Source organism: Alligator mississippiensis, chromosome 4 (assembly GCF_030867095.1).
Source record: "Alligator mississippiensis isolate rAllMis1 chromosome 4, rAllMis1, whole genome shotgun sequence".
NCBI lineage: Eukaryota > Metazoa > Chordata > Crocodylia > Alligatoridae > Alligator > Alligator mississippiensis.
Window position 1 is genome coordinate 221918810 of NC_081827.1, and position 22680 is coordinate 221941489.

At 45.1% G+C, this 22680-nt stretch overlaps 1 protein-coding gene and 1 long non-coding RNA gene across 2 annotated transcripts; one reads left to right on the plus strand and one right to left on the minus strand.

Moving 5' to 3' along the window:
• Positions 1–3697: 3697 nt before the first annotated feature.
• Positions 3698–14719, minus strand: DAPL1 (death associated protein like 1). Its single transcript, XM_014599387.2, has 4 exons — positions 14635–14719; positions 10361–10448; positions 6007–6070; positions 3698–3981 (listed from the first exon to the last, which is right to left on the minus strand). Exons 1-4 carry the CDS (start codon positions 14702–14704, stop codon positions 3862–3864), a joined length of 342 nt encoding a protein of 113 aa, XP_014454873.1. The 5' UTR covers positions 14705–14719; the 3' UTR covers positions 3698–3861.
• Positions 14720–14815: 96 nt separating this feature from the next.
• Positions 14816–20226, plus strand: LOC132250404 (uncharacterized). Its single transcript, XR_009462114.1, has 2 exons — positions 14816–15597; positions 17236–20226. It is a non-coding gene; the product is annotated as an uncharacterized LOC132250404 (long non-coding RNA).
• The last annotated feature ends 2454 nt before the right edge of the window (positions 20227–22680 follow it).

Below are 22680 nucleotides of genomic sequence, written 5' to 3' on the forward strand. Positions count from 1 at the left end.
GGGGCCTGATGTCAAGCCCACCATGATTTAGCTTATAGCTCAGAAAATCGTGCACCAGCAAGAAGTGGGTAGAAGAAAATATATTATGCCTTTTTCAGAGTTCATTTCTAGGATGTTACAATTTGAATATTTATGGAAATAACATGGACAACTGTACTTTTAAAACCTCTGGATTGAGCCAGTTTAAATTAGTTATAATATATACTTCACTAGCAGATGACCCTTGTTATAAGACAGCCCTCCAAGTACTGAGATTCTATATATGGAAAAACTATAAATTTATTAAATTATAAATTTTCCAGGTATAGAATCTAATTATCTGAGGTTTGCCTTGAATTTGTCCTTTCCCCGCTGTTACAGCAGGGAAAATAAATTGGGGCGTGGGAGGTCAGGTGGCTCCTTTGCTCTTTGCTTCCCTCATTTTTTCCCCTGGCAGCCCCTTCCCCTCTCCTTACTGTCAGGCCCTCCTCTCCCCGAGCACATGGAAGTGAGGACCAAATTTGACAAAACGGACCTTGAAATTAGACATGGCTGTAGCAACATGCATATAGTACCCATACATATACCATAGCATAGGTCACGTCAAGTTTCCATCTTGTAATGTCAAGCCTCCATCTCATCCCCATGCCTGGTTGTGTAACCTATGACTCATACTAGCCCTCCTATGTAACTTGGTTCCTGAATGAATGGGGATGAATGAGGGTGCTTGAGAGACAATGGCAGTAGGTCTAGAAATAGCTCCCTCTGAATGACTGAACCATCAACACCAATACCTGGACCAACAACCCAGCCCTTGGAACCACCCTCAGCATTCAAGAAATAAAAGATGAGGCAACCCACCATTGTGCCAAGGCTGCATATGCTCAGTAAGAACACCTGGAGCCCTCTGGAACAGGACTGACCTTGCCTGGACAGGCCTTCCCCATAGGAGATCGGAGGTAGTCTGCCCCATAAAAACAGGTAGTGAAGACTGACTCCTTAGGAACGCCATTTCCATCTGGACCAGCACCATGCCACACTACCTATCCACCCCAGAGGCCCTGCCAGTGACCCCCACTGGGCAACACCAAGCTGAAGGAGACGCCGACTAGCCATCAAAGACCCACTTTCGGCCTGGGATAGGTAGATATCACCTGCATATTTCCTCCTCCAATTTGGACACTCTCTCTCCCCTCCTGGACTTCAGCCCTTGCACCAACCCCTGCTGCGTGTGCGCGTGCACGCTCTGTCTCTCTCTCTCTCAGCTCCAGCCCCATTTTCCTGATCTCTCAATTCTGTCTCCCCTTTCCTGCCACCTCTCAGCTCTTCTCTGTCCCTTTTTTGCAGGCTCTCAGCCCTATTGATTTTTGCAGGCTCTCAGCCCTGTTCCCACTACCTTTTGCCCCCTCTGTTCCCCTTCTACAGGCTCTCAGCCCTGTTGCTTTCTGCTTTCAATTAACACCAATTAACCTTAAGTTACCCCAACTTCCCTCCAGTCTGTCGGTTCTAATCCTGGTCCCAGCAACTTTCACCCCCTACACTATCATTCTCTTTCTTACCTTAACCTTCCCCCAGGTATTCCAAGTACACCAAGCACATACATACACACCACAACACCCAAGTTAGGAACTCACCTGTGTGTACATGTAGGTGAGCGATATGTATGTGAACTGATATACATGTATGTCACTGTGTGCACGATATACAAATTAGTGATCCGTGTATGTGTATTGGGTGTGCAGGTATTGGTAATTGGTTCTGGTATAATTTCTTTTGGTCTGTATAGTGTGTGTAGGTGCTTGAATTGGTGATAAGTGTGCATTTGCCTAGGCTGGTAATTTTGAACGTGTATGTGCCTGAATTGGTTTTGTGTGTGTGTGTGTGTGTGTGTGTGTGCACGCCTGGTAGGGGTGCATGCACCTAGAGTGTGTATGTGCCCAGTGTTTGTATATGCACCTGATTTTTGAGTGTGTGCATGTGCAATTGTACACCATGCCCTCCTAACAGTGCAATATTAAGATCCTGAGAGTTGGCCTGACCCCATAGGGCAACAATGTATACTCTAGATAACCCCCTCCCTTCCCAAAAAAAGGAACCATGGGCTAATTAGGGTGTTCTTGTCCTAAGTCCTGGGATCCTCCAAAAATATATATACAGATAAAGGCACAGGGCAACTTTTCACCTCATGGAGGGTGGGGCTATAGTAATCGCATACGTCAGACAGAGTGGGCAACAGAGGAATTCTGGGTGAACTGTCTGGGGCCTTGTTTGATAGTGTTTGCCAGGCATTTAAGGCTGGTGAAGACACAGGAATCATTGGAAATGAGAAAGATCGATGTAACTTAGCTGCGGGAATGAAGAGGAAGACAAAATGTAGTAGGTCATGTGTTGAAAGAGAGCAAACTGCACCTAGTAGACACTACTATGTCTTACTCAGATTGTCTGCACAAGGCTATCCTCGTAGTAGATTCCAATCAGAATTTGCAGCACCAGGCCTTGCTCCAGCATCTCCAAGTGATGGCCTGGCACTGCAGTACGTCTAGACCTGGTACTCGTTCGCTCCTGGGGGAGCAACTGCTTATCAGCAAGATTTCCAAGTACGTGATTATAACAGGAGAGGGAAAACTGTGTCTTGTATTTAAACAAATATGGTATGCAATGTAGACATTCAAGTTACCTAATGCTGGTATGTTAAGACTCAGGCACTGAATAAGGTAGACTTGACAGACTCTGTGACTAGGTACAGACATTTGAAGAGGTTAGATTCTGTTAAGTGGCCACCCGCTCTAACTTAAGTTTACCTGGGTGTTGACCTTACACGCAAGTTACCAGTTAGGTAGATCTAAATGCAAACTTTACAGAAGTTTAGTAAGGTGTTAAAAAAAAAAAATTTAAGATCAAAGGCCAACCCAATCCAAGTTAACTGTACCTCAGAGGTAGGTTAACTTAGATCAGGTCTGGCAACACTGATCTAATTGAACTTCTGTATAGTTCCTAGTGCAGCTCCAGGGTTGGGAAAGTCACTGGCCCCAGCCTTAAGGCTGCATTTTTCCCTACTCTCCCCCAACCCTGAAGACCAGCCAGCCCCCCCCCACCCCCCCATTGCTGAACTGTCCCCGATTCCCCAAGTGGCTCCCAGTGCCAGGTTTACTGGAATTTGCCAGTGCCAAGTTCTGATGAAGTAAGTTGGGGGGGGGGGGGGGGGGGGGGGAGAAGAGAGAAACAGAAGGAAAAAAAGTATACCCCCACCCTTTTCCTGATCTGCCTGCATCTCCACAGCTTGGTTCAATCAGGCTCCCAGGACCAGTGAGTGCTGTTAAAAAGCCAGACCCAGGAGTGGTTTACAGGATTGGGGGCAGTTCAGTGGCAGGGGTGCAGGGTGTTTCATGGGATTAGGAAGCCTCTCCAATTGCACTCCCACAGTGCCCCTCCCCGATCCCACCAAACCATCCCAGACCCCAGCAATCCCCCTGGTCTGCAGATCCCATTAGTACCAAGCTCCCCCATGGACACTTCTTGTCCCCCAAGCCCCCCCAAACCTCTCTGCTAGTCCTCCACCCCCAATTTACCTTAGATAGTTTTAAAATGACCACCCAATCTAGCCTCTCTGAATGTCTACATTTCTGTTTAGTAATCAATTGCAACTAAAAAGGTGACTGTAAGGCTTAGTTGGATAAAGCCATTGCTAATGTATTAAAAACCAGAAACACACCCTAAATATTATAGAGTATTTTATTGTTAGAAAATAGAAGAAACATATAGGACACTTCAGTAAGCAAATTATTTCAACAAGTTTTGGTCCTTCTACCACAAGCTGCTAGTATGTGCTATTTAGAATAGGAACCTACTGTTAAGTAAACATTAATCTTTTAGTGAACATATTTAACATTTGCGAGGCTGCTGAATAAGGTAAATTCTTTTAGGCAGTGTAATCTTCTCCAGGGCGGGTCGTGGCTTTTGATGAGCTACTTGTAATACTGCTGCAGGAAATTTATGGCCGATCTGCAAAAGTAAGGGGAAAAATAGTCAAAGTTGAAGACTACTCTTCAGTCCTCTTCTCTTACTAAGTTTTGTGGGTTTTCATTAAAAACATTTTTTTTTATTTAAAAAAAAAAAAACTAAAGATTTTTTTCTACACTGCACCAGACCAGTTTCAAGTCTGCTTTTAGCACCATACAGAAACAAAACCACCACCAAACAAACAAACAAAAAAAACCCCCACAGCAGCACCATATATCCAAGTTTCAAAGTTATTTTATCTAGTTAACTTTACTGTTTGTTTTATAAGTCACTTAAACTAAGGCTAAGTGGAGTTGCACAAGAAATTTAACACATGGGATCAAATCCCTGCTGAAAAGTGAGAAATGTTATACTAATATTATGGTAGTAAACTATATGCTGAAAGTGCTGAAACTATATGATCAAGGCTTTATTAAACTCTGGAAACATTAAGGAAATTCTGCCTTACATGCACACAAGATAATCAGGGTGTATTATATTATGGATTCCAACTTTGCTGTAAAGGGGCATGTAAGTTAAGCAGCTGCTTCTAAAACAGATTCTTTCAAATGAGGAAAGTGGTAGCAGTGTCCCAATATGGGATGCACAGTAGCCATAAGCATGACTGATAGAATGGTCCATTCGTAGTAGTTTCAAAGAAAATTTGGGAGAATTTGCAGTAGGAGAAAGGAGGAAAGTACTAGATGCCTTGAATATCATGCCACCATCATGGCTAAGGCCTGAAAAGCTGTATGACCAATGATGGAACTAATCCGATGGGCAGTATGTGTCCCCAAAATAATCAGTTATGTCTGTTCCGCTGATTTTGGCTTGGCCTCCTGATTTTGACTGTACTGCGACTTTGTTCTAGTATCAGCCAATGGGCATCTGTCCTAGCAAGGGAGCATAGTGCCTTTTCAATAGGGGATGACAAGTCTCCTTGCCTCTGTAACTAAGTGTATTAAGTCAAGCTTGTGACTATGGCATGGGATGAGAGCAAGAACCCATCTACATGTCTCACTAAAGACGTGTTTAAACAGTTAAATCACACCTTAAGTTGTCACCCAGTCCACCAATTAATGGAGTGCTAAAAGGAGGAATAAAGACACAAAGTTGCTCCATAAAATGTGTAATAACTTTGTGGCTCCTTACCATCACACAATGGATTGAATGAGCAACTGGGAGCTCTATCAGCTGATCGGGGCTCCCAGCCAGGCTCCCCCACATGCATCCCAGAGCCTGGGAGCTCACAACAACCGACAAAGCTTTCAGCCAAGAGGGCATCCCAGGCATCCCTGCAGTTGATATGATCCCCCAGCCACAGGGGTGCTCCGAGCATCCCTGTGGCTGGGGGAGTGCAGCTGATGTGATCTCCTGGCTGTGGAGATGCCTGGGATACCCCTGCAGCTGGAAGCCCTGTTAGCCAAGAGGGCTCTCAGCCACAAGAGTTTGCTATTCACCAGTGTGGGGGGAGTCTAGGATCATGGAAACCAGGCTTCCCCTACACCAGCAACAGGGTGCGATGGGATCCAATTCATAATCCCACAATCATACTTCCTGCCATTCACATGTGGGATAGCATGAATCACAAAGTGATAGTAGATCACACATTAGCCCTACTGTGCCTTTGCTTGCCCACTGAGAGGGGACCCAACAGATCTGGGTTCTATTCCCAGCTCTGCCATCATTTTCCTGTGTTATCTTGGACAGTATTCCCATCCAGATTTTCTTTAAAAATAAAATCTTAAATTAATACACCCCTTTTAGATGCCTTGTTATGATAACAAATCTCTATGTTACTGCAATCGTTTTATAAGGTCCTATTCAAGAATCACAGCAGAATAAGGGGCTCAAAGTTGCATGTTGATAAACTGGCATTTGTAAAAGGCGTTACTAAACGTCTAAAGAAAAACTTCTCACCATCTGCTTCAGATTACAGCGGTTTTATACTAAGTGATTTTGCTTTTTAAACACTTTGATCATTAGCTACATTAAACATCTACGCCTTATTCAGCTATATACACTTACTCTCTCCAGTGCACCTGCTAGCAGAACTCCCATGTTTTGCATTTTTGCAATACTAGCAACTGAGCTGTAAGAGAAAGAAAGCTTTATTCAGGATTTTCATCTCCAAGAGGGATTTATTTGCAAGCCTGTTTCCTAAAGACAAGCTATGCACCCTTTGCAATGCTGCCATAATTAAGCTTAAGGTGTGGAAAGGTTAAAAATGAAAAAGTTTTAGGAAACATTCTATATTGGCCGAGTATAGTCCTTGTATAGAGATTTATCATATTAAACGGATGATGTGCTCTGCTAGCTTAAAGGATAGCTAGCAATAGGGTTTTGGTTTTTATGGTCAACTTGTCACCTACAGAAAACATCAAGTTAAACAGTACATTTCTGCAGTCTTTGATAAAAAGGAAGAGTCTTTTCTTCATTGATGGGTTACATCTTCAGAGGCTGCAGGGTAGGTTCATTGCTACTTAGTCATGTTTGGGACAAGCCACACAATGAAGTAAATAACTGGGTATTAAACATTTTCAAAATATTAAGATTTGCCCCTTCCCACCAAAGAACTAAAGTGCTAGGTTTAAAACAAACAAACAAACAAACAAACAAACTGCTTTGAAAAAAAAAAATCAGCATAAAAAGTTACATAATGACTCTCAAGTGTCCCTCAGGGAGCAAGTAAGAGCTACAGGAGGAGGAGACAAGGCTCCAAGGCAGCACTGGGGAAGGAAAAGGACAGACTCCCAGGAGGGGTGACAGTTGGAAATTTCTAACTTCTGTCTTCATCTATACTTGCAGCATGTTGGCTGAAGAACAGATACAGTCCTGTCAGAGGAGAAGGAACATGTTCCATTACTGGAAGAGTCCAGGCTTGCCTAAGGTTGGAAGGATCAAGACCACTGATACCAAGAGGAAGTGATGGGTGGTGATGGCAGGCACATGCAAACATTGGCCCCCAGGTGCCAAAGACCCATGGTATGCTACTGGTGGCAACTAGCAAGGGATGTTAAGGGCAAGAAGAAGGGTTTCTACAAGTATGTCAGCAACAACAAGATGATCAGAGAAAGTGCAGATCCTTTACTGAATGGGGGAGGCAATCTACTGACAGATGATGTGAAATATGCCGAGGTACTCAACGTCTTTTTTACTTTGGTCTTCACAGGCAAAGTCAGCTAACTAGCTACTGCATTGGGCAGCACAGATTATGGAGGAGATGAGCAGCCAACAGTGCCTAAGAACAGATTAGGGACTATTGGGAATAGCTGGACATGTACAAGTCCCTGGGGCCGGTGTGATTCACCTGAAGGGTGCTGAAAGAGTTGGCCAATGTAATTGCAGAGCTGCTGGTCATTCTCTTTGAAAACTCATGAGAGCTAGGAGAGGTACCAGACTGCAAAGAATGCCAATAGCATACTGGGCTGCACAACTAAGAACACTGCCAGCAGATTGAGGGGAGCGATTCTTCCCCTCTATTTGGCACTGGTAAGGTCACATCTGGAGTACTGTGTCCAGCTTTGGACCCCCAGTAAATAAAAGAGGTGAAAAAAACTGGAAAGAGTCCAGTGACAGGCAACAAAACAGTTAGAGGGCTGGTGAATAGGACTTATGAGGAAAGGCTGAGGAAACTGGGTTTATTTAGCTTGGAGAAGAGAAGACTGAGCAGCATCAAGGACATTTCCAATGGTAAATGAAACATTTACCTACCCCCATGAGGTGGACCGATTGCTTACTGAGAGTGAGAAATCTGATGTTTAGTTAACACTGATCCAGAGAAACTAATTATGGTATGAAGTGGTATAATTAGGCCCAAACTTAAAATTCTTCACTTTCTCCGAATACTTTTCATGAGAAATTGATGTAATTTCCCTGAATCTTGCCATTTAAAAAGTGTATCAAAGCTGAAATCCTCAGAAGATATTGCATAAGGGAATGTCACATCATGTGCAGAAGAGCAACCTTGAGACCTCTCCTTCAGGGGGAAAAGTCCTGTCAACAAGTCTCTTCAGTCCTCAGGTAGCTAAAAGGCTGCCAATTTGGATGCTAACCGTGATGCAGTACCAATGACATGTCCACCAGCACCTGGATACAGACTTGTATTTTCATGCAGACACCTGTATAGTGTGTCTACTTAATACAAGTATGCATGTATAGTAGTACTATAAAAATCAATATCCATCTCATTTGAGCCCCTGGAATATTGTAGTATCTTACAAGTAGTCCAAACTATCCCCGCCTGTTTTCCTAAATGTATTAAAACATCAGCCCCAAAGAAGATTATGACATTTAAATCATTCCTGAACAAGACAACATATGTCATTTAAAAACAAAAACTAACCAACTGTTATATTAGAAGCCTATAACTTTTACATAATTGCATCTTGAAAATGAAGTCTATCACTGTCTGCAAGAAACACACTTCTATTTAATAATCATCGATTTCTGTCTGGTTTCTAATGGAGTGCCGATTAGTATAGCTCTGTTTACTGTTGTTGTGCATCAGAAACAACGCTATGAGCTCAGGGAAGTTCCAGGAACAGTATTTTAGTTAAATGTCTGCAAAAGCATACCAAATTGATTTCTGTACTCCTGCCAAAAATAATGGATATTTGCATGTTATGAATGAACCATATTTTGCGGTTAAAACTTAGGAAGACTTTAAATTACAGCAATTTATGGTAATCAGGCTTAGAAGTCAGTTTTTGGACCAATTATGAGGCTGACCACAAACATCCTAAGCAATCTTTGGCAAATAATTTTGTCTCCCTCTCTGACCCTCAGTAGTTTACATAGTAAGGAACAGTATATCCCTGCAAGATATGGAAGCTGCAGCAACATGATTCTTAGGAAGTACAAGAATAGAGAGTTTTTCCAAACTCCACATTTCTTTTCCAAAAGGGATTTTAAGAGTTTCACCACCCCTTTAGGCATTTGTACACATCTCCTTTAAATCAGGCTCCCCTTAAGATGTTGTTTACCAAATATTTAGATAACTGCATACATCTTTAAGCCAGGTAGAAGGCCCTGAGGATTGTAAAAGGACCTTAGAAACGCCTGTCCTAACCTGTGGGGGAGGCAGGGGGAAGTGAGAATTCTCATGCTGCCAGCACCAGGGATGGCATCTGTAAGGCTTCTTCCAGAGAATCCCTTTGCAACTTGTAGGATGGGGGTGTATAGCTCACAGGCTCACAACATGCAGCTCTGCAGACAAGCCTACCAGTACCATAGCAAGCAATGCATTGGCACTGGGCACATTCTTGCAGGGGGTCACCAAATCAAGTGGACCACACACTACATTTTAAAGGCAGTGAGACTTCAGAGCCCTTCCTCATGTGTGGGGGAAGCCTGCAGAGGAGAAGAGCTCCTCCCCACCCCTCAGGGGTTGAGAGCCCTGAGCGCTCACTGTAGCAGTGGGGCTTCCTACAGTCAGGGCCCCAGCAGCACCACAGGCTAAGCCCTGCCTCCACTTGGGCCATGGTGGAGCAACTGCATCCCCAGGAACACTGCACTCCCCCTCTATGACCCGTGCATATATAACAGCATGTAGGAGGGTGCACTACACAGGACCTGCATCAGGTACTAAAATGCCTGGCTACAGCTCTGAAGTCTACCATAATTAGACAGGTTTCTAAGGCTGTCTCTAGGTTTTGGTTAGAACAAGTGGCCCCTTAACCCAGGAGGGTACAAAAGCAATTTAAGGCCGCCATAAACTCCCAAGATTCTCTGGAGTATATTCTGTTCTACTGTCTTCGAAGGGCAGCAGAAGTTCACCCATTTTGTTTCAAACTAGGCAAGACTTGAAATTTCTAATATTATAGAAAAAACCTAATAGAAATCTGGAGTGTAATGCCAGAATTTTGTTAATTACCTAATCTGATTTTCTGTAGGTCACAGGACATGAACATGCCATTTGGTTACTCTTGTATTAAGCCAAACTTCACTTGGCCAGCGATGCCAGTTGTTAATTATCCTCACTGTTAAAGTGTGTGCCTAGTTTTAAATAGTCTAGCTTCTAGTTCCTGACGTTAGTCCTTGCCATGGCACTTTGCTAGACTGAAAAGCTTCTGTCACCTAATATTTTCTCCCTGGAAAGTGATTTGAACACTATGAACAAGTCACCTCTTGTTTGTAAAACAAACAGACTGAGTTATCTCTCCGTATAAAAGCATGTTCTCCACATTGGATAGTAATAATGCATACAATCTTTTGTTTTTGTATTCCCTTCCAAGTTGCCTTTTATACATATGCTGCACAGCCTAGCTTCTTCTCACTCCAGTGTTCACAACTGTAAAGCTTTTATTCTTTTCAAAAGCCTTATCCAGCTCCCCATTATATATGGGGGACTGTTTATGCTTAATATTAAAAGCTATAATACCTTATCTTCTCTTTCATTGGATTTTTGGGATTTCTCTCAGAAGCTCCATTTTCTTGTTTTTTAGAAACTCTCATACCTCCAGCTTTGACTGCAACAGAGAAGATATATGAAGTAGTTACATTTTTGTCATTCAAATAAGTGTTAATCATTAGATTGTTTTTTCTTTCAAAGCAGACAAGAGAAAACCTTGTAAAACACATGCCCAGGAGAACTGGCAATAAAGAAAGATGGGTTTTTCAAGAGGTGACCTCCTTATTTTGCTTCTGCTGTGTGGTTGGAATATATGAAAGAAGAATGAGCCAAAAAAGACATACACCCAAGAAAGTAAGCTTTTGAACCACAGTATGACAAAATCAGGTTCAAGATACTGCAATTCAAAATTAAGTTTCCTTAAAGCAATACTAGTTCAAGAACTACCTGCTACCAGACATCCTCCCCAAGGATCTTAGAGGCAATTGTTTATAGAAATTTATTTTTAAAATCATTTTTAGCACAATACATGAGTGTTGGTAGTAAGCTTTTCACAACTTCCTCAAGGTGCTCCAGAATAAGACTATATATGTAATACTAGTTACAAGACAGACCAGAATCAACCCCATATTTACCATGCATTAAGTGTTCAAACAAGTTTAATTATATTTTATTAGCAATACTGCCACTCACATAACCAATTAGCACCAATTAAGCTACAGATGACCTAACAATAACAATTTAAGTGTTAAGAAGTGTCAAAAAATTCATGTGTTTAAAGGAACATGTAAAACTTATTTCAGATAACCTGTCAAAATGAATGCCTTCTTCCTAAACACAAGGGTATTTGTAAGTTTTAAATCTGTCAAAAAAAATGAGAACTAAATGAAAAAAAAGATTTTTGGTTCATTTAAATTTTACAGCAAGTTCCCTATTCTGTATTTTTGGAACGATCAAGACATGCATTTTCTTCATATTTTGAATTTGTGCACAGAATGGAAACAAAACTGAAATGGTTATAAAAAGGCACTTATGAAAAGATGGTAGAATATGTTCAACACCAAACTCTGGAACAGTATTTATTTGCTTACACCTAGTCATGACATTTCCTTGACTTTCCAGTCATGTCATGTTACTGGCATAGCCCTTCAAAATGTCCTGCCTAGAAACAAGAATCAACTTCCCTTTACCTCGTGGACTACATGGCCTTAGGCTTAAAATGTGGTGACACAGCAATGTCTACTACATACAAAGGAAACGCCCAGGCAGTTATTCTGCAGTGTGAAAGGAAAAATTCTCATTTAAACCCTCTTAATATGAGCAATGTATTGTTTTATTACACAATAGTAAAGAGCCCAAGACAAGGTTATAAATTACATTAATATATAAAGGACACCCCTCCTCTTTTCAAAACCATAAGGGCCACTGTGTGCTCAAATTCTTTTGGGTGTTAGATTTGAAAGTCTTCCCTGAAATAAGTTGCTAATTAAAGAAAAAAAAAAAGAAGTCTAAGGTCTAGGACTTGATTTTGAAAAGTGTGGAAAGCCTACAATTCTCACAGAAATAAACTGGAGTTGAGTGCTCAGAACTCTGCAGTATTAGATATGTAGCTTTAAAAAAAAACCAAAACAACAAATAAAACCCCCCCAAAAAACCCCAAAAAGATATAAAAGCTCTTTAAAACCTTTTTGGAAAAAGTTAGCTTTAGTTTTATTACTGAAAGTTTCTCTATCTAGATTGTCGCTATGGGAATAGCAGAGGACACATTTAGAATGTTATAGACATGACAAAAACTTGCCTTTTAAATTGAAGTTTCTTATGTTCATTTCTAGCCCAAAGTTGAACTATGTAGAGAGTTTTGCAACTTTGGCAATTTGGGGGAGGGAGGGCTAAAAATTTAAGTTTTTAAAAATTAGGACAGTATGTCATGAACTGATCCATAACACAAGTTTAAATAACCCAAAATATTCTCCCTCACCCATAGATTCGCATTGCCTTTTAACAATAAGCCAGACCCCAAATCAAAATTGTCCAAGTTTTTAGAAGTGTTCAAAGGACAGAGCTGAACCAAGATCCAAGTTCTGTGCACTTGGCCCTTTGCTAGGGAAATGCTATAAGCCTTTGTATGTCACATATTGCAAAAGTTTAATATAGGGTTTTTTATTTTCAAGTTTAATGTAGCAAGACGTTACACAGAGGCAGAAGCACTTGCATTCAAAGCTGTGCACCCCATTAAAGAAATAAAAACAAACAAGCTGCACAAAAAAAATGTTATGGCTCAACTAACAAAGACTTGTGAGAAATCCAATCTGACACCAGTAGTTCATTGAAGTAAATGGACTCAGTCATGCAACTAAGATACAGAATTTCACAGTAGGTTAATAAGTTATGCATTAGATACTCATTACCTACTATTTTTCATCTTGAACCTTTTATTGGGAGGAGCTGGGCAAACCTAGATTGCCCACATTTGGTAGGTACCCACCTATGTTCATGGGGAATTTAAAGATGCCTCATTTTGGTAGATTCCAGGAAGTTAAGCAACTTTTAACAAATACCTGTAAAGAGCTATAGCTTCAAATCTATCAGGATACCCTAACCAAAGGGTTTAAATACAGACTTCAGTTTTCAGGTGATCATAATCTGCAGGTAAACACACCTGGATCTGAATTATAGCTTCTTTTTGCTAGCACTCAAAATTCTCTAGGGGCCATGTACAAATACCAATGTATTCTAAAGCTAAAAACAGATGTACTATTTAGAACAAATGTTCTTGCAATGTTTTAGAAAACTCTAAAAACTAATTTTTAACAATGCTAAAAAAAATAAATACAGAAAATGGTTAGTGCCTGGTGTGGACTGTCCATGCTTAGAGAGAAAAACCTTAGCCTATTTAGAAGAGACAATACAGGTAGTATTTAATAAAGAATACACAGAACTTTAGTAATTAGTTACATACATGTGAAGTAGCTATAGATTATTAATCAGAACTAAGCATCTTCAAGTAACATGATTTTTACACATTTAATTTGGATGATGTACATAGGAATTAGCTAAAATCTGTTGCTTTAAAAAACTTTATAGTCTTGTACAAACAAGTGCCAAATGGTATTAAGGCAAGTCACGCAATGCAATCATGCTTATGTATCACTTAACATCTAGATCTTTCCTGGTTATGTGCAAAAAGGTGGCAAGGGTGGGGGGAAGAATGGCAGGGGGAGAAAAAAATCACATGAATACAATTATTGACATACAGGAAAATCCAACTTGCTGGTATTTCCTTACAGCCAAGGGGCCGCCTGCCAAAATCCAGGGTACAGAGAACCACTGAAGAAGAGGGGGCTGGGGATGGGAGCAATGGCTATCTTAATGCCCACCTCACTGCTTACGTACCCTACTGCTGGAGGTGGTTCTGGATCCAGTCTGCAAACCTTCTTGCAGTACAGACTGGGTGCACAACAGAAAGTTTCACACCCCTGCCTTCCAGCACATCTGTTTCAAGATAAGAGAGTTTGTAGAGATCACAGTCAAAGAGCTGGATTCTGTTAGCTGATCAGCAATTATTCTTGCACTAAATTCCCAAAAATCACTGGGGTACTGCCTAGATATCAATCAAACCATGACAGTGGGACTTATATATTTTGTCATTTGCAATAGGGACAAGAGGAAGAGATCGATTCCAGTTAAATAAGGGTTTCTGATGCCAAGTGAGAAGCTCCATTTCACAGACATCATCAACTTTGAGGGACGCTTTGCCCTTGTAAGTCTTGCTTAGTCTCATAAAAACATCCAGAACCTGCCTGGGATTCCTCTGATGAACACCATTTGCACGCCCTAGGGCCTCACCTGCCTTCCTCACCTCCCAGCATCTGACCAGGTGAGTCTCAGCCCACCAAAGCCCGCAATATACACAGAGAAAGCGATACACCTGGGTTAGCGCTGAGCCTTGCCAGGCTCAGGACGCCCCTCATTAGACTCAAGCCCCAGAAAACACCAACACGTAGTCTGCGCTCCTCATGACAAGCCAGAGCCGTGCCCGTGGCAGGGAACCCGGGCAGCCGGCAACAGGCCAGGCTCGGGCACGGCAGGCTGCCACCTGAAGTGCGGCTTTGCTTGGCAATGAAGAGGGGGAACTCGCCTGGTTTCTCACGGCACCCGGGAAAGGATCTCAGGGCCCCCGCGGGAGACTGGGCCGTCTGCCCCGTGCCACCGCCTGCCTCCCGTCCACCTGCCCCTGGTTTGCAGGAATACAGGAGGGGCAGGCGGGCTCCCACACCAGGCGCTGAAGCCCGGGCCGGACCTACCTGCGGGGAGCCGCCCGCCCTTGCGCGGGGAAGGCGGCGGTGGCGTGTCCCTGTCCGTGTCCCTGGCCATGGCGGGGCGGACAGGAGGAGCCGTGCGGGCTCGGCGGCCTTTATGGGCGTGGAGGTAGGTGCGCGGGGCGGGGCGGGGCGGGGCGGGGCGGCGAGGAGCCTCCGCCCGGAGAGGCCGGCCCGCCCGGTGGGGGCTGGATGGTGGCTCCCGCGGCGGCGGGAGGATGCTGGCGTGGCAAGGACGGGCGGCCCGTGCCCTGCTTCTGCGCGGGGCGCAGCGCCCGTCCCCGATGCAGCGCCGGGAGACGGCTCTTCTTTCACCTCCCGCAGCGCGAGAGTCGGCGCGTCCTGCCAGGGAGACCTCTGCGCGGGGTGTAGCCGTGTCGGTCTAGTGGCAAAAGGAATCGGGACTCGTGGTGATCTTTTTTTATTACACCAACTAGGTTTTTGCAAAAGAGGGTTTTTTTGCAACACACACACACACACACACACACACACACACACACACACACACACACACACACCTATTGCAAAAAATCCAGTTGGTCGAATAAAAGAGATCACCTCTCTCACGCGTCCCGATCCGGCGGAGAGAGGGGAAACTTCATCCTCGTGTTCAGTCGTTGACTCCGCACAAAACACGAAGGGGCGATCCCGGGAGCAGTCCTAGGGGGGCTGTGACACACGGTGACGGACCTTTTTCACTGGGAGACGCTGCCAAACGGCGTGCCTCGGAGCCTGTGTATTCACGTAGTTGTTTTCCGCACGTATACCCTTTTCGGTGTGCAAATGCTGTGTTCACCCAGAAGCACGGGCCGGCCTACGCCACGGACTCACCACAGAGCAGCAAAAGCAGCTGACGTTGAACTGAAGAGCAGAGCAGTGCCAGGGCGGCGCCGGGGCCCGCTTTCTGCTGCTGCTTTTGCAAAAGAACCGAACGCCACCAAGTGAAAGGTGAGAGGCGGAAAGGCAGGTGTACTGGAGAAGCAGCACTACCTCCCCTCACTACCTTATGCTGCTATTTGAATGAGAGGGCTGCAGTGGAGAAGAGGAGGGAAGTCACAAATAGGGCAGGCAGAGGTGTAGGACTGCACAGCTTTTCTTTGACAGTGACTGGTACACACATGCCAGACTTGAATTGAGGAAATGAGTACCAAAGAGCTATAGATGGGATGCAAGAAAGCCACTGCCTCTTTGGCTGTGCAAGATTAAAAAAGAAGTTCAAAAAGACAACAATTGAGTTAGATAAATACGTGTTTAGCGTGCTAGTCACTGCACTGAGTAGAACAAGCAGGACCAAACTGTAACTGTTTGTGCTACGCAGCTGATGAGATTGGGGAACAGCAAAATTATTTTGTCCCCATTAGCCTGAATCCACCCTCATAATGGCTAATTACCTTTTTTCTGTTTCTTTGTCATGCTCGTGTTTGTTTTCCTGAGATTTTGAATGCCTTGTTGATTCAGACAAATTTCTTCTGTCTTCTGTTTTTCTTTTTCTCGCATTTTGTTCAGAAACTAGAAATTAGTGTGTCAGAGAGATTTTTGTTGTTGGGATTTTTAATTCACACTTTTATGTATAGCTTTTCTCTTTTCGTGGTCATACTCAGCATTTTTAAAAAATCCTGCTTTTTTGATGGAACAACATTTGAAGTTGGATCTAAACTTCCAGTAAAGGGGAAAAAACACAGATACTGCACTGCTGCAGTATCCACCCTGGTCATCTGATTTAGTATAACCACGGCTCAGTTCTCACATATTTTATTTTACGTCTCTCACTATTTCATGCATATATTGTAGCCCAGATCCCTGAGGTCAAGTGATTATATGAAAATTTTGGCTTTTGTTAAAAAAATAAAGTTCCTAGCCCTCATGGTCACAGACAAGATCTTGAAAATATGACCTTAGTGCACCATGAAGGCTCAGATGCTAGACGATAAATAAAAGAACCCACAATTTATTCCTTACAAATAAATTAAACCAATTAGATTATTTTTTTAAAGCATTAGCTTATGACTTTTTAATAATCAGTCATATGTCTGATTAAGTACTGAGTTTATTGTTTAGTATTTGTAGTCTGGTTTGCTTCATGTTCTGCATGTACAGTTCTGAGCTCATCTGCGATGCTTAACAATTGAGAACTATTAGGTCCTCTGTCTTCAAACAGGAGCATGAATATCTCTGGCTGGATAATCTTCAATAGCCTGCTTTATTATATTCCATTGGGAAGGGTGGAACAGAAAAGCTGTCTCAGTTCTCTGGTATTTCATTCTGTTTCCATAATTTTGCCAATAACGGTAGTGACAACATTCAACCAACCAACCAACCAACCAACCAACCCTTGGATAGTTTGCATGAAGACTGCTTATTAGAGGAGGGATTGAATTTCTTTTAAGAAATGCATATAAGGCAGAAAAGTGAGAGGCATGATTGTCCTCTAATACTGATGCAAACCAAGAGTCCCTTTAAATCAAATGAGTTTATACCAGTTTAGCCAGTATGAGAGAAGAATTTGCAATGTATTTTTAAGAGTGATTGGAAAAAACCTTAAATGCAAAATCTAGATGAGTGGTTTTCAATCTTTTTTGATTCTAGGTACCCTCCACAACTTCTTTAAATTTGGTGGCATCCTGCTTGGGAACCACTGATGTGCTGCTTCAGCTTACCTGATAAGCTTAAAGTAGGCAGACATTCTCCTCACGTCACCTTTCTTCCTGATCCAGCCCCCCCCTGCACCTCTCGGAAACAGACACTCAAGACAGTTCCATCTGGCAGTGGAGGTGGTGCAGCAGCCTGGAGACAGATGCCTCTGCTGTGGGACTGAGCCGGGAAGACCTGCAGCAGGAACAGGCACTCTTGCCTGTATTAAGGTTATTGGATAAACCTGGTGGAGGCAGGAGCTCTTGATTCTGTTGCAGCTGCTTCTAGGCTCAGCTCTGCCGGGCCTCCTGGAAACCAAGGTGCATGGGAAAGTTTCACCTGGCTGTAGCACTGTGGCAGTGGCTTCTCTCTGTCGGCCATGGCTAGGTTAAACTTTCCTTTGTGTCTTGATTTCCAGGAGGAACATTAGAGCTGAACTGGAAAGCCGCCATGGTAAGAGCGGGTGTTTCTGCCTGCATTACATAGTGCAGGTGGCAGCACCCCTTTGTGCTGCAGTAACTTTCCAGTTTGTCTTCAGTGTGCCTGCTGGAAACTGGTGGGAAAGACTCTCCACGTTGCAGTCATAGCTGCATCATCTTCATCATCAGTCTTGGCATGGTGGCACCGCTTACAGGTTCTTGCAGAACCCTGGGGTGCCATAGGGCTCCACTTGAGGACCTCTGAGCTAGATCTTTGCAGGCCTGACAGAAAAGAGTTTGCCTCCCTGTAATATATTGCTGGATTAGGTAACCAGGTCTTATCTGGTAATAAGAGAGGCTTCGTAGAGCTAGCTCTGATTTCCATTCTTACGTGACAAAAACTCTTTGTTTAGAAGAGGCAAAACAGTCATTTTTGGGTGTTCACATTGCTTGGCAGAGTACTGTGTTGCCCAAAAAGGGCATACAGTTCAACATTGGATCACAATCTGAACTTGTCTAGCACTAGTAACAGATCATATCTGGTGTTTTGGTGGTTCAGGAATGGTCCACATATACGTTTCCATTGTATACGTGATTGAAGGATTTTCTTAGGATCTTCTGACCAAAGATTGGGAAAAATTATTTTTGTTATAGGCAAACTGGAGCAGATCATGTCCTGGGGCAGCTAAGTCATTCCTACAGCAGCCACCTGAATCCCACTTTGCTTGACCCATCTGGCCTCTCAGGGTCCCATCCTGTTGTCTGGCCTACTATGGCTTGATGTTATAATTGGACTGGGAGGCTGCTCCTAGATATCAGGGGGTTTCACTTCAGATCCTAGACCTTTGTCTGGGCCAAGGGCCCCCTGACTATGGCCTTCTTTACTCTGCTTGGGCCTCTCTGCCCAAGGTCTGCTGTCCCCAGGACCTTAGCAATCATAGGCTCCAGCTCTAGCCTCGCCCTTCATGAGCTCTGGGCCCCTCAGACCAGCCTGACCCTTTGTGGGCTCTGGGCCCCTCAGCCCTGGTAGGTTCTGGGCTTGTGCCCTCAGTCTTTTCTGCCACGTGCTACAGTCCTTCAGCTGATAGCAGTCGTGTTTCCCCGCCCCCCCCAGCACTGCTTGCAGCCTCCAGACTTCTCAGGGCTCTCAACTGGGCCTTGGTCCTCTCAGCCATATCCCCCTTATGCTGCTTGCCTCATCCTCTTGAAGGGTTTAGGACCCGGGATGCCCCTGGCACCCTCCTTGGCAGCCTCCTCCTCCCCTACATTCATAATCCAGTCCTTCAGTTCAGACTTCAACACAACAAAATACACGAGCTGCCGCTCTCGAACAAAAAGTCCACAAATACACAAGCTGCCACTCTCAAACAAAAGTCCCCTTCCCCCATCCCTTAATTCTGGGTCAGTGTCATATTTTGGAAATGAGCTATGGCCAAAATACTTGGTTCTGATGGCTGGTGGTGCAGGGGCTTCTTTGCAGCTCCCCACATTCTAGAGTCTTTCCTCCTTGGCCAGCCAGGCCCCCTTCTCCCCAAGCCTCAGTCATGGTCCTGGTTTTATAAGGTTTCTAACCCACTCTCTGGATCACCGACTCCATTGCTTCTGTCCCAGGCCTGTCAATCACTGACTGCACTGTGCTGGCTGCACCTGGGGTGGGTGGCCATTTTATCAAAAGGCCCTCTTCTCCCTGGCTCCTTCTTTCCTTTAATGACTGGATAGGGGCCCCGTTATACACACACAGAGCATGTCACACATCACCCTACATCGCCATAGTGATGCTCTACATCATTGTAGCGGCATGCTCCCTCATTTTAACGTACCACTATGGCAACCTAGTGGCGAAATCTAACTGTGCACCACACGCATGGCGCAGTACAGGCAGTTACTGTGCCATGCTTTAGTACTTCCAAAAGTAAGTACTAAAGCATAGCGCTGTAGCAATGTCTCCATACCGCGATGTGTAGCTGCAGCCATAGGGCGCGTCCACACATGCAAGCACGTGTACTTGCAGCAGCTCAAATAGAAGCAATACAAATTTGAGCCAGGGCTTTTTGCCTCAGTTTATGTGTTCGGACATGCACTTCGTTATGGAGCAAATTGTGCCACTTGGGACAAAATAACCCTACCTGGCTCCTCCTGGATCTGCAGCCAGAGGGAGCTAGAGCCTGGGGCCAGCACCTGTGCTGTCCCCAGCAGTATAAAAAGCTGCCCTGTCCTGGCCCCAGCAATATAAAAACCTGCCCTGGCCAGCAGTTCAGGGTTACTTGCCCTCAGGAGCTTCTGGGGCCCACCCAGTTGGTATCTGGGGACACTAGCCCCTTGTGTCAGCTAGACTGCTGAAGCAACATCCCAAATTCACTTTTTAAAATACCCCAAAATCTACGTTCTTACACAATTAGAACAAAAGAGAGAGAGCGAGAAAGGGGTAATGATCAGATGGGCAATGTTTTATTGCTATATTTAAAATGTTAAAAAAAATTGAAGCCTACCAGTGTCTTTAGCATCATAATAAAATAAATCCTAAATATCTGTATGTTTTAATGTTTGCTTTGGGTTTCCTTATCACATGGTGGGTGTGTGATGGGGGGATCTGGGGTTTGCAGGAGGGGGTGGGAAGGGGGTGGGGGGATGTGGGTAGATGTGGAGGGATGTGGTAGGATGTGAGTCACTGTGTGGGTAGGTGTGGGGGGACTGTGGGTGTGGGGGCTGCTTAGGAGGGGTGGGTCCAATGCATGAATGCCATGTACCCCCGGTGGCTTGCGGGGCATGGCGGTGCTGGCGACAGTGGGAGCGTGGTGGCAGTGGTAAGCAGGGAGCTCCCACAGATGCTGCCAGCGCTGTCAGCAGCAGGGGGAGGGGTGGTGAGCAGTGACCACCTGCAGACACTGCCAATAGTGTCAGCAGCACCTTTTCTGAGGGGGTGCATTGCCATGCTCAGGGGGTGCACATGCACTCGCATGCACCCCCTATGCATTGCCAATGGTCTCCTGCCCCCCTCAGGACAGAACCCCCCCAGCACATGGATTAGCATGCCTGCAGGGTCCCTGCCCCTCCCCCCGCTGGTCTCCAGCCCCCTTCTCATTCCCTTGCTCTCCTCCAGCTTCCGGAGGCTGGAGAGAATAGGAGAATGAGCTGGAGGCTCATTCCCCCCACCTCTATTCATTCCCCCAGCTCCCCATTCATTCCCCCGCTCCCCATTCATTCCCCCCACCGCTGTTCATTCCCCTGCCCCCCATTCATTCCCCCCATCTCCCGTTCATTCCCCCTGCCCTCTTTCATTCCTCCAGCTCCTCGCTTTCTCTCCCAGCCCCCACCCCCCACACTAACCGGCAGTAGCGGTGACTGGGCAGGAGGCTGGAGAGAGCAGGGGAAGTCTTCATCTTAATCTCCAGGGGCTTGTCTCCAGCCACCTGCTCCTTCCCATGCTGTCTCCAGCCTTGGGAGGTTGGAGACAGCAGGGGAACGAGCAGCAGGCTGGAGACAGCCCCTGGAGACATTCCCCTGCTGCCTCCAGCCCCCTGCTCATTCCTCTGCTGTGTCCAGCCTCCCAAGACTGGAGATGAGCAGGGGAATGAGCAGAAGGCTGGAGACAAGCCCCTGGAAATGAGCTGGAGACTTCCTCTGTTCTCTCCAGCATCCTGCTTGTTCTCTCCTACTGCTGGTGAGTGTGTGTGTGTGCGCGGGGGGGGCGCTGGGAGAGCCAGCAGGGAGCAGGGGGGCTGGGAGAGCCAGCGGGGGCAGGGGTAATTAATGGGGGGTGGGGGGAACAAACGGGGAGTGGGGAGAGTGAGACAGGAGCTAGGGGAACAAACCGGGAGTGGGGAAAACAAACAGGGGGTGGGGGGAACAAACAGGGAATTGGGGAAGGTCTCTTCCCCCCTCCTCCAGCCCCCACCTCCCTACTTACCTGGCAGAAACTGGGTCCAGGTCCCTGCAGCTTGCACCGCAACCTGCCCTGCACAGGCAGGCAGCATGCTTCAGGACTGGGGAAAGGGCCAATCACAGAGACGCTCTGGCAGGCTGCCAGAGTGTCTCTGTGGAGGCCTGAGCCTCTGGTTGCCTCAGGGTATGGTTGGGGACCATGTCCTGACCTATTTTTTCCCCCAGGGTATTGTTTGGCCCCTGGATATCCAGGGGTCTAATTTTGCTCCCACACTGCAAATTTGCAGCATGGGGAACATTTTTTTGTTCCTGTATGTGCCTCTTGCAGCATCTCAAAGGGGTTTGAGATGCTGCAAGAGGCATGTGTGGCCTTGTCTGGATGTGCCCATAGAGGCGTAACAGGGAATCTCTATGCCCTGGGCAGTGACAGGATATAGGGCAGCAGCCAATTTGAGTGGCACAGCCAGATACCAGCTGCTGTTGTGGCTATTTTTGTACCCCTTATGGTGGCACCCAGAGCTGTTGCCCCAGCCACCCCCTCCCACCCAGTTCTGCTACTGAAAATTCTTTTGCTTTTATATAGTTTTGGATTTACAGCTGATCAAAGGACAGGAGAATAATTCTGAGGAAGTAGTTAGCCAGTGTTATAAGTCCTTCATATTTGAGGAAGAAGTTAAGCTGAAATAAGGGAGCCCTACAAAGGGTGTGTGAGTCCAGAGACACACTGCTTTATATTCAGGAGTTCTCTAACATTGTGCCAGTTTTGCAGAGGCAGGGCAACAGCAGGATTGTATTTCAGAATATCCAGTTATTCTTGTTTTAAACAAGAGACTGAAGAATTTGATTTAACAAGACAAATCTTATCGTCTTCAATCATTTGCCATGTTGGTACCTGTTTTGAGATAGAAGTGTTGACATTTCCCTGTCATGTGCAGTGATGCTGCTTAGGTGAAAGAAAAAGCAGTGCTTCTTATACTAACAAAGCAGTAGTTAAGGGGAAAACCATCATTTCTATTTTCTTTTTCTTTGGGACTGGCTTGTAGACCCCCCCGTCTATTAGATGATGACTTGAAACTATTAATATAGTCTATGTAAACAT

Excerpts from the sequence above, each read along its gene's own strand:
- DAPL1 (XM_014599387.2), bottom strand. The coding sequence starts at position 14,704 with ATGGCCAGGGACACGGACAGGGACACGCCACCGCCGCCTTCCCCGCGC. Across the intron at positions 10,449-14,634 it reads GGGCGGGCGGCTCCCCGCAG|TCAAAGCTGGAGGTATGAGA; the intron begins GTAGGTCCGGCC and ends TCTCTGTTGCAG. Across the intron at positions 3,982-6,006 it reads TAGCAGGTGCACTGGAGAGA|ATCGGCCATAAATTTCCTGC; the intron begins GTAAGTGTATAT and ends TTACTTTTGCAG.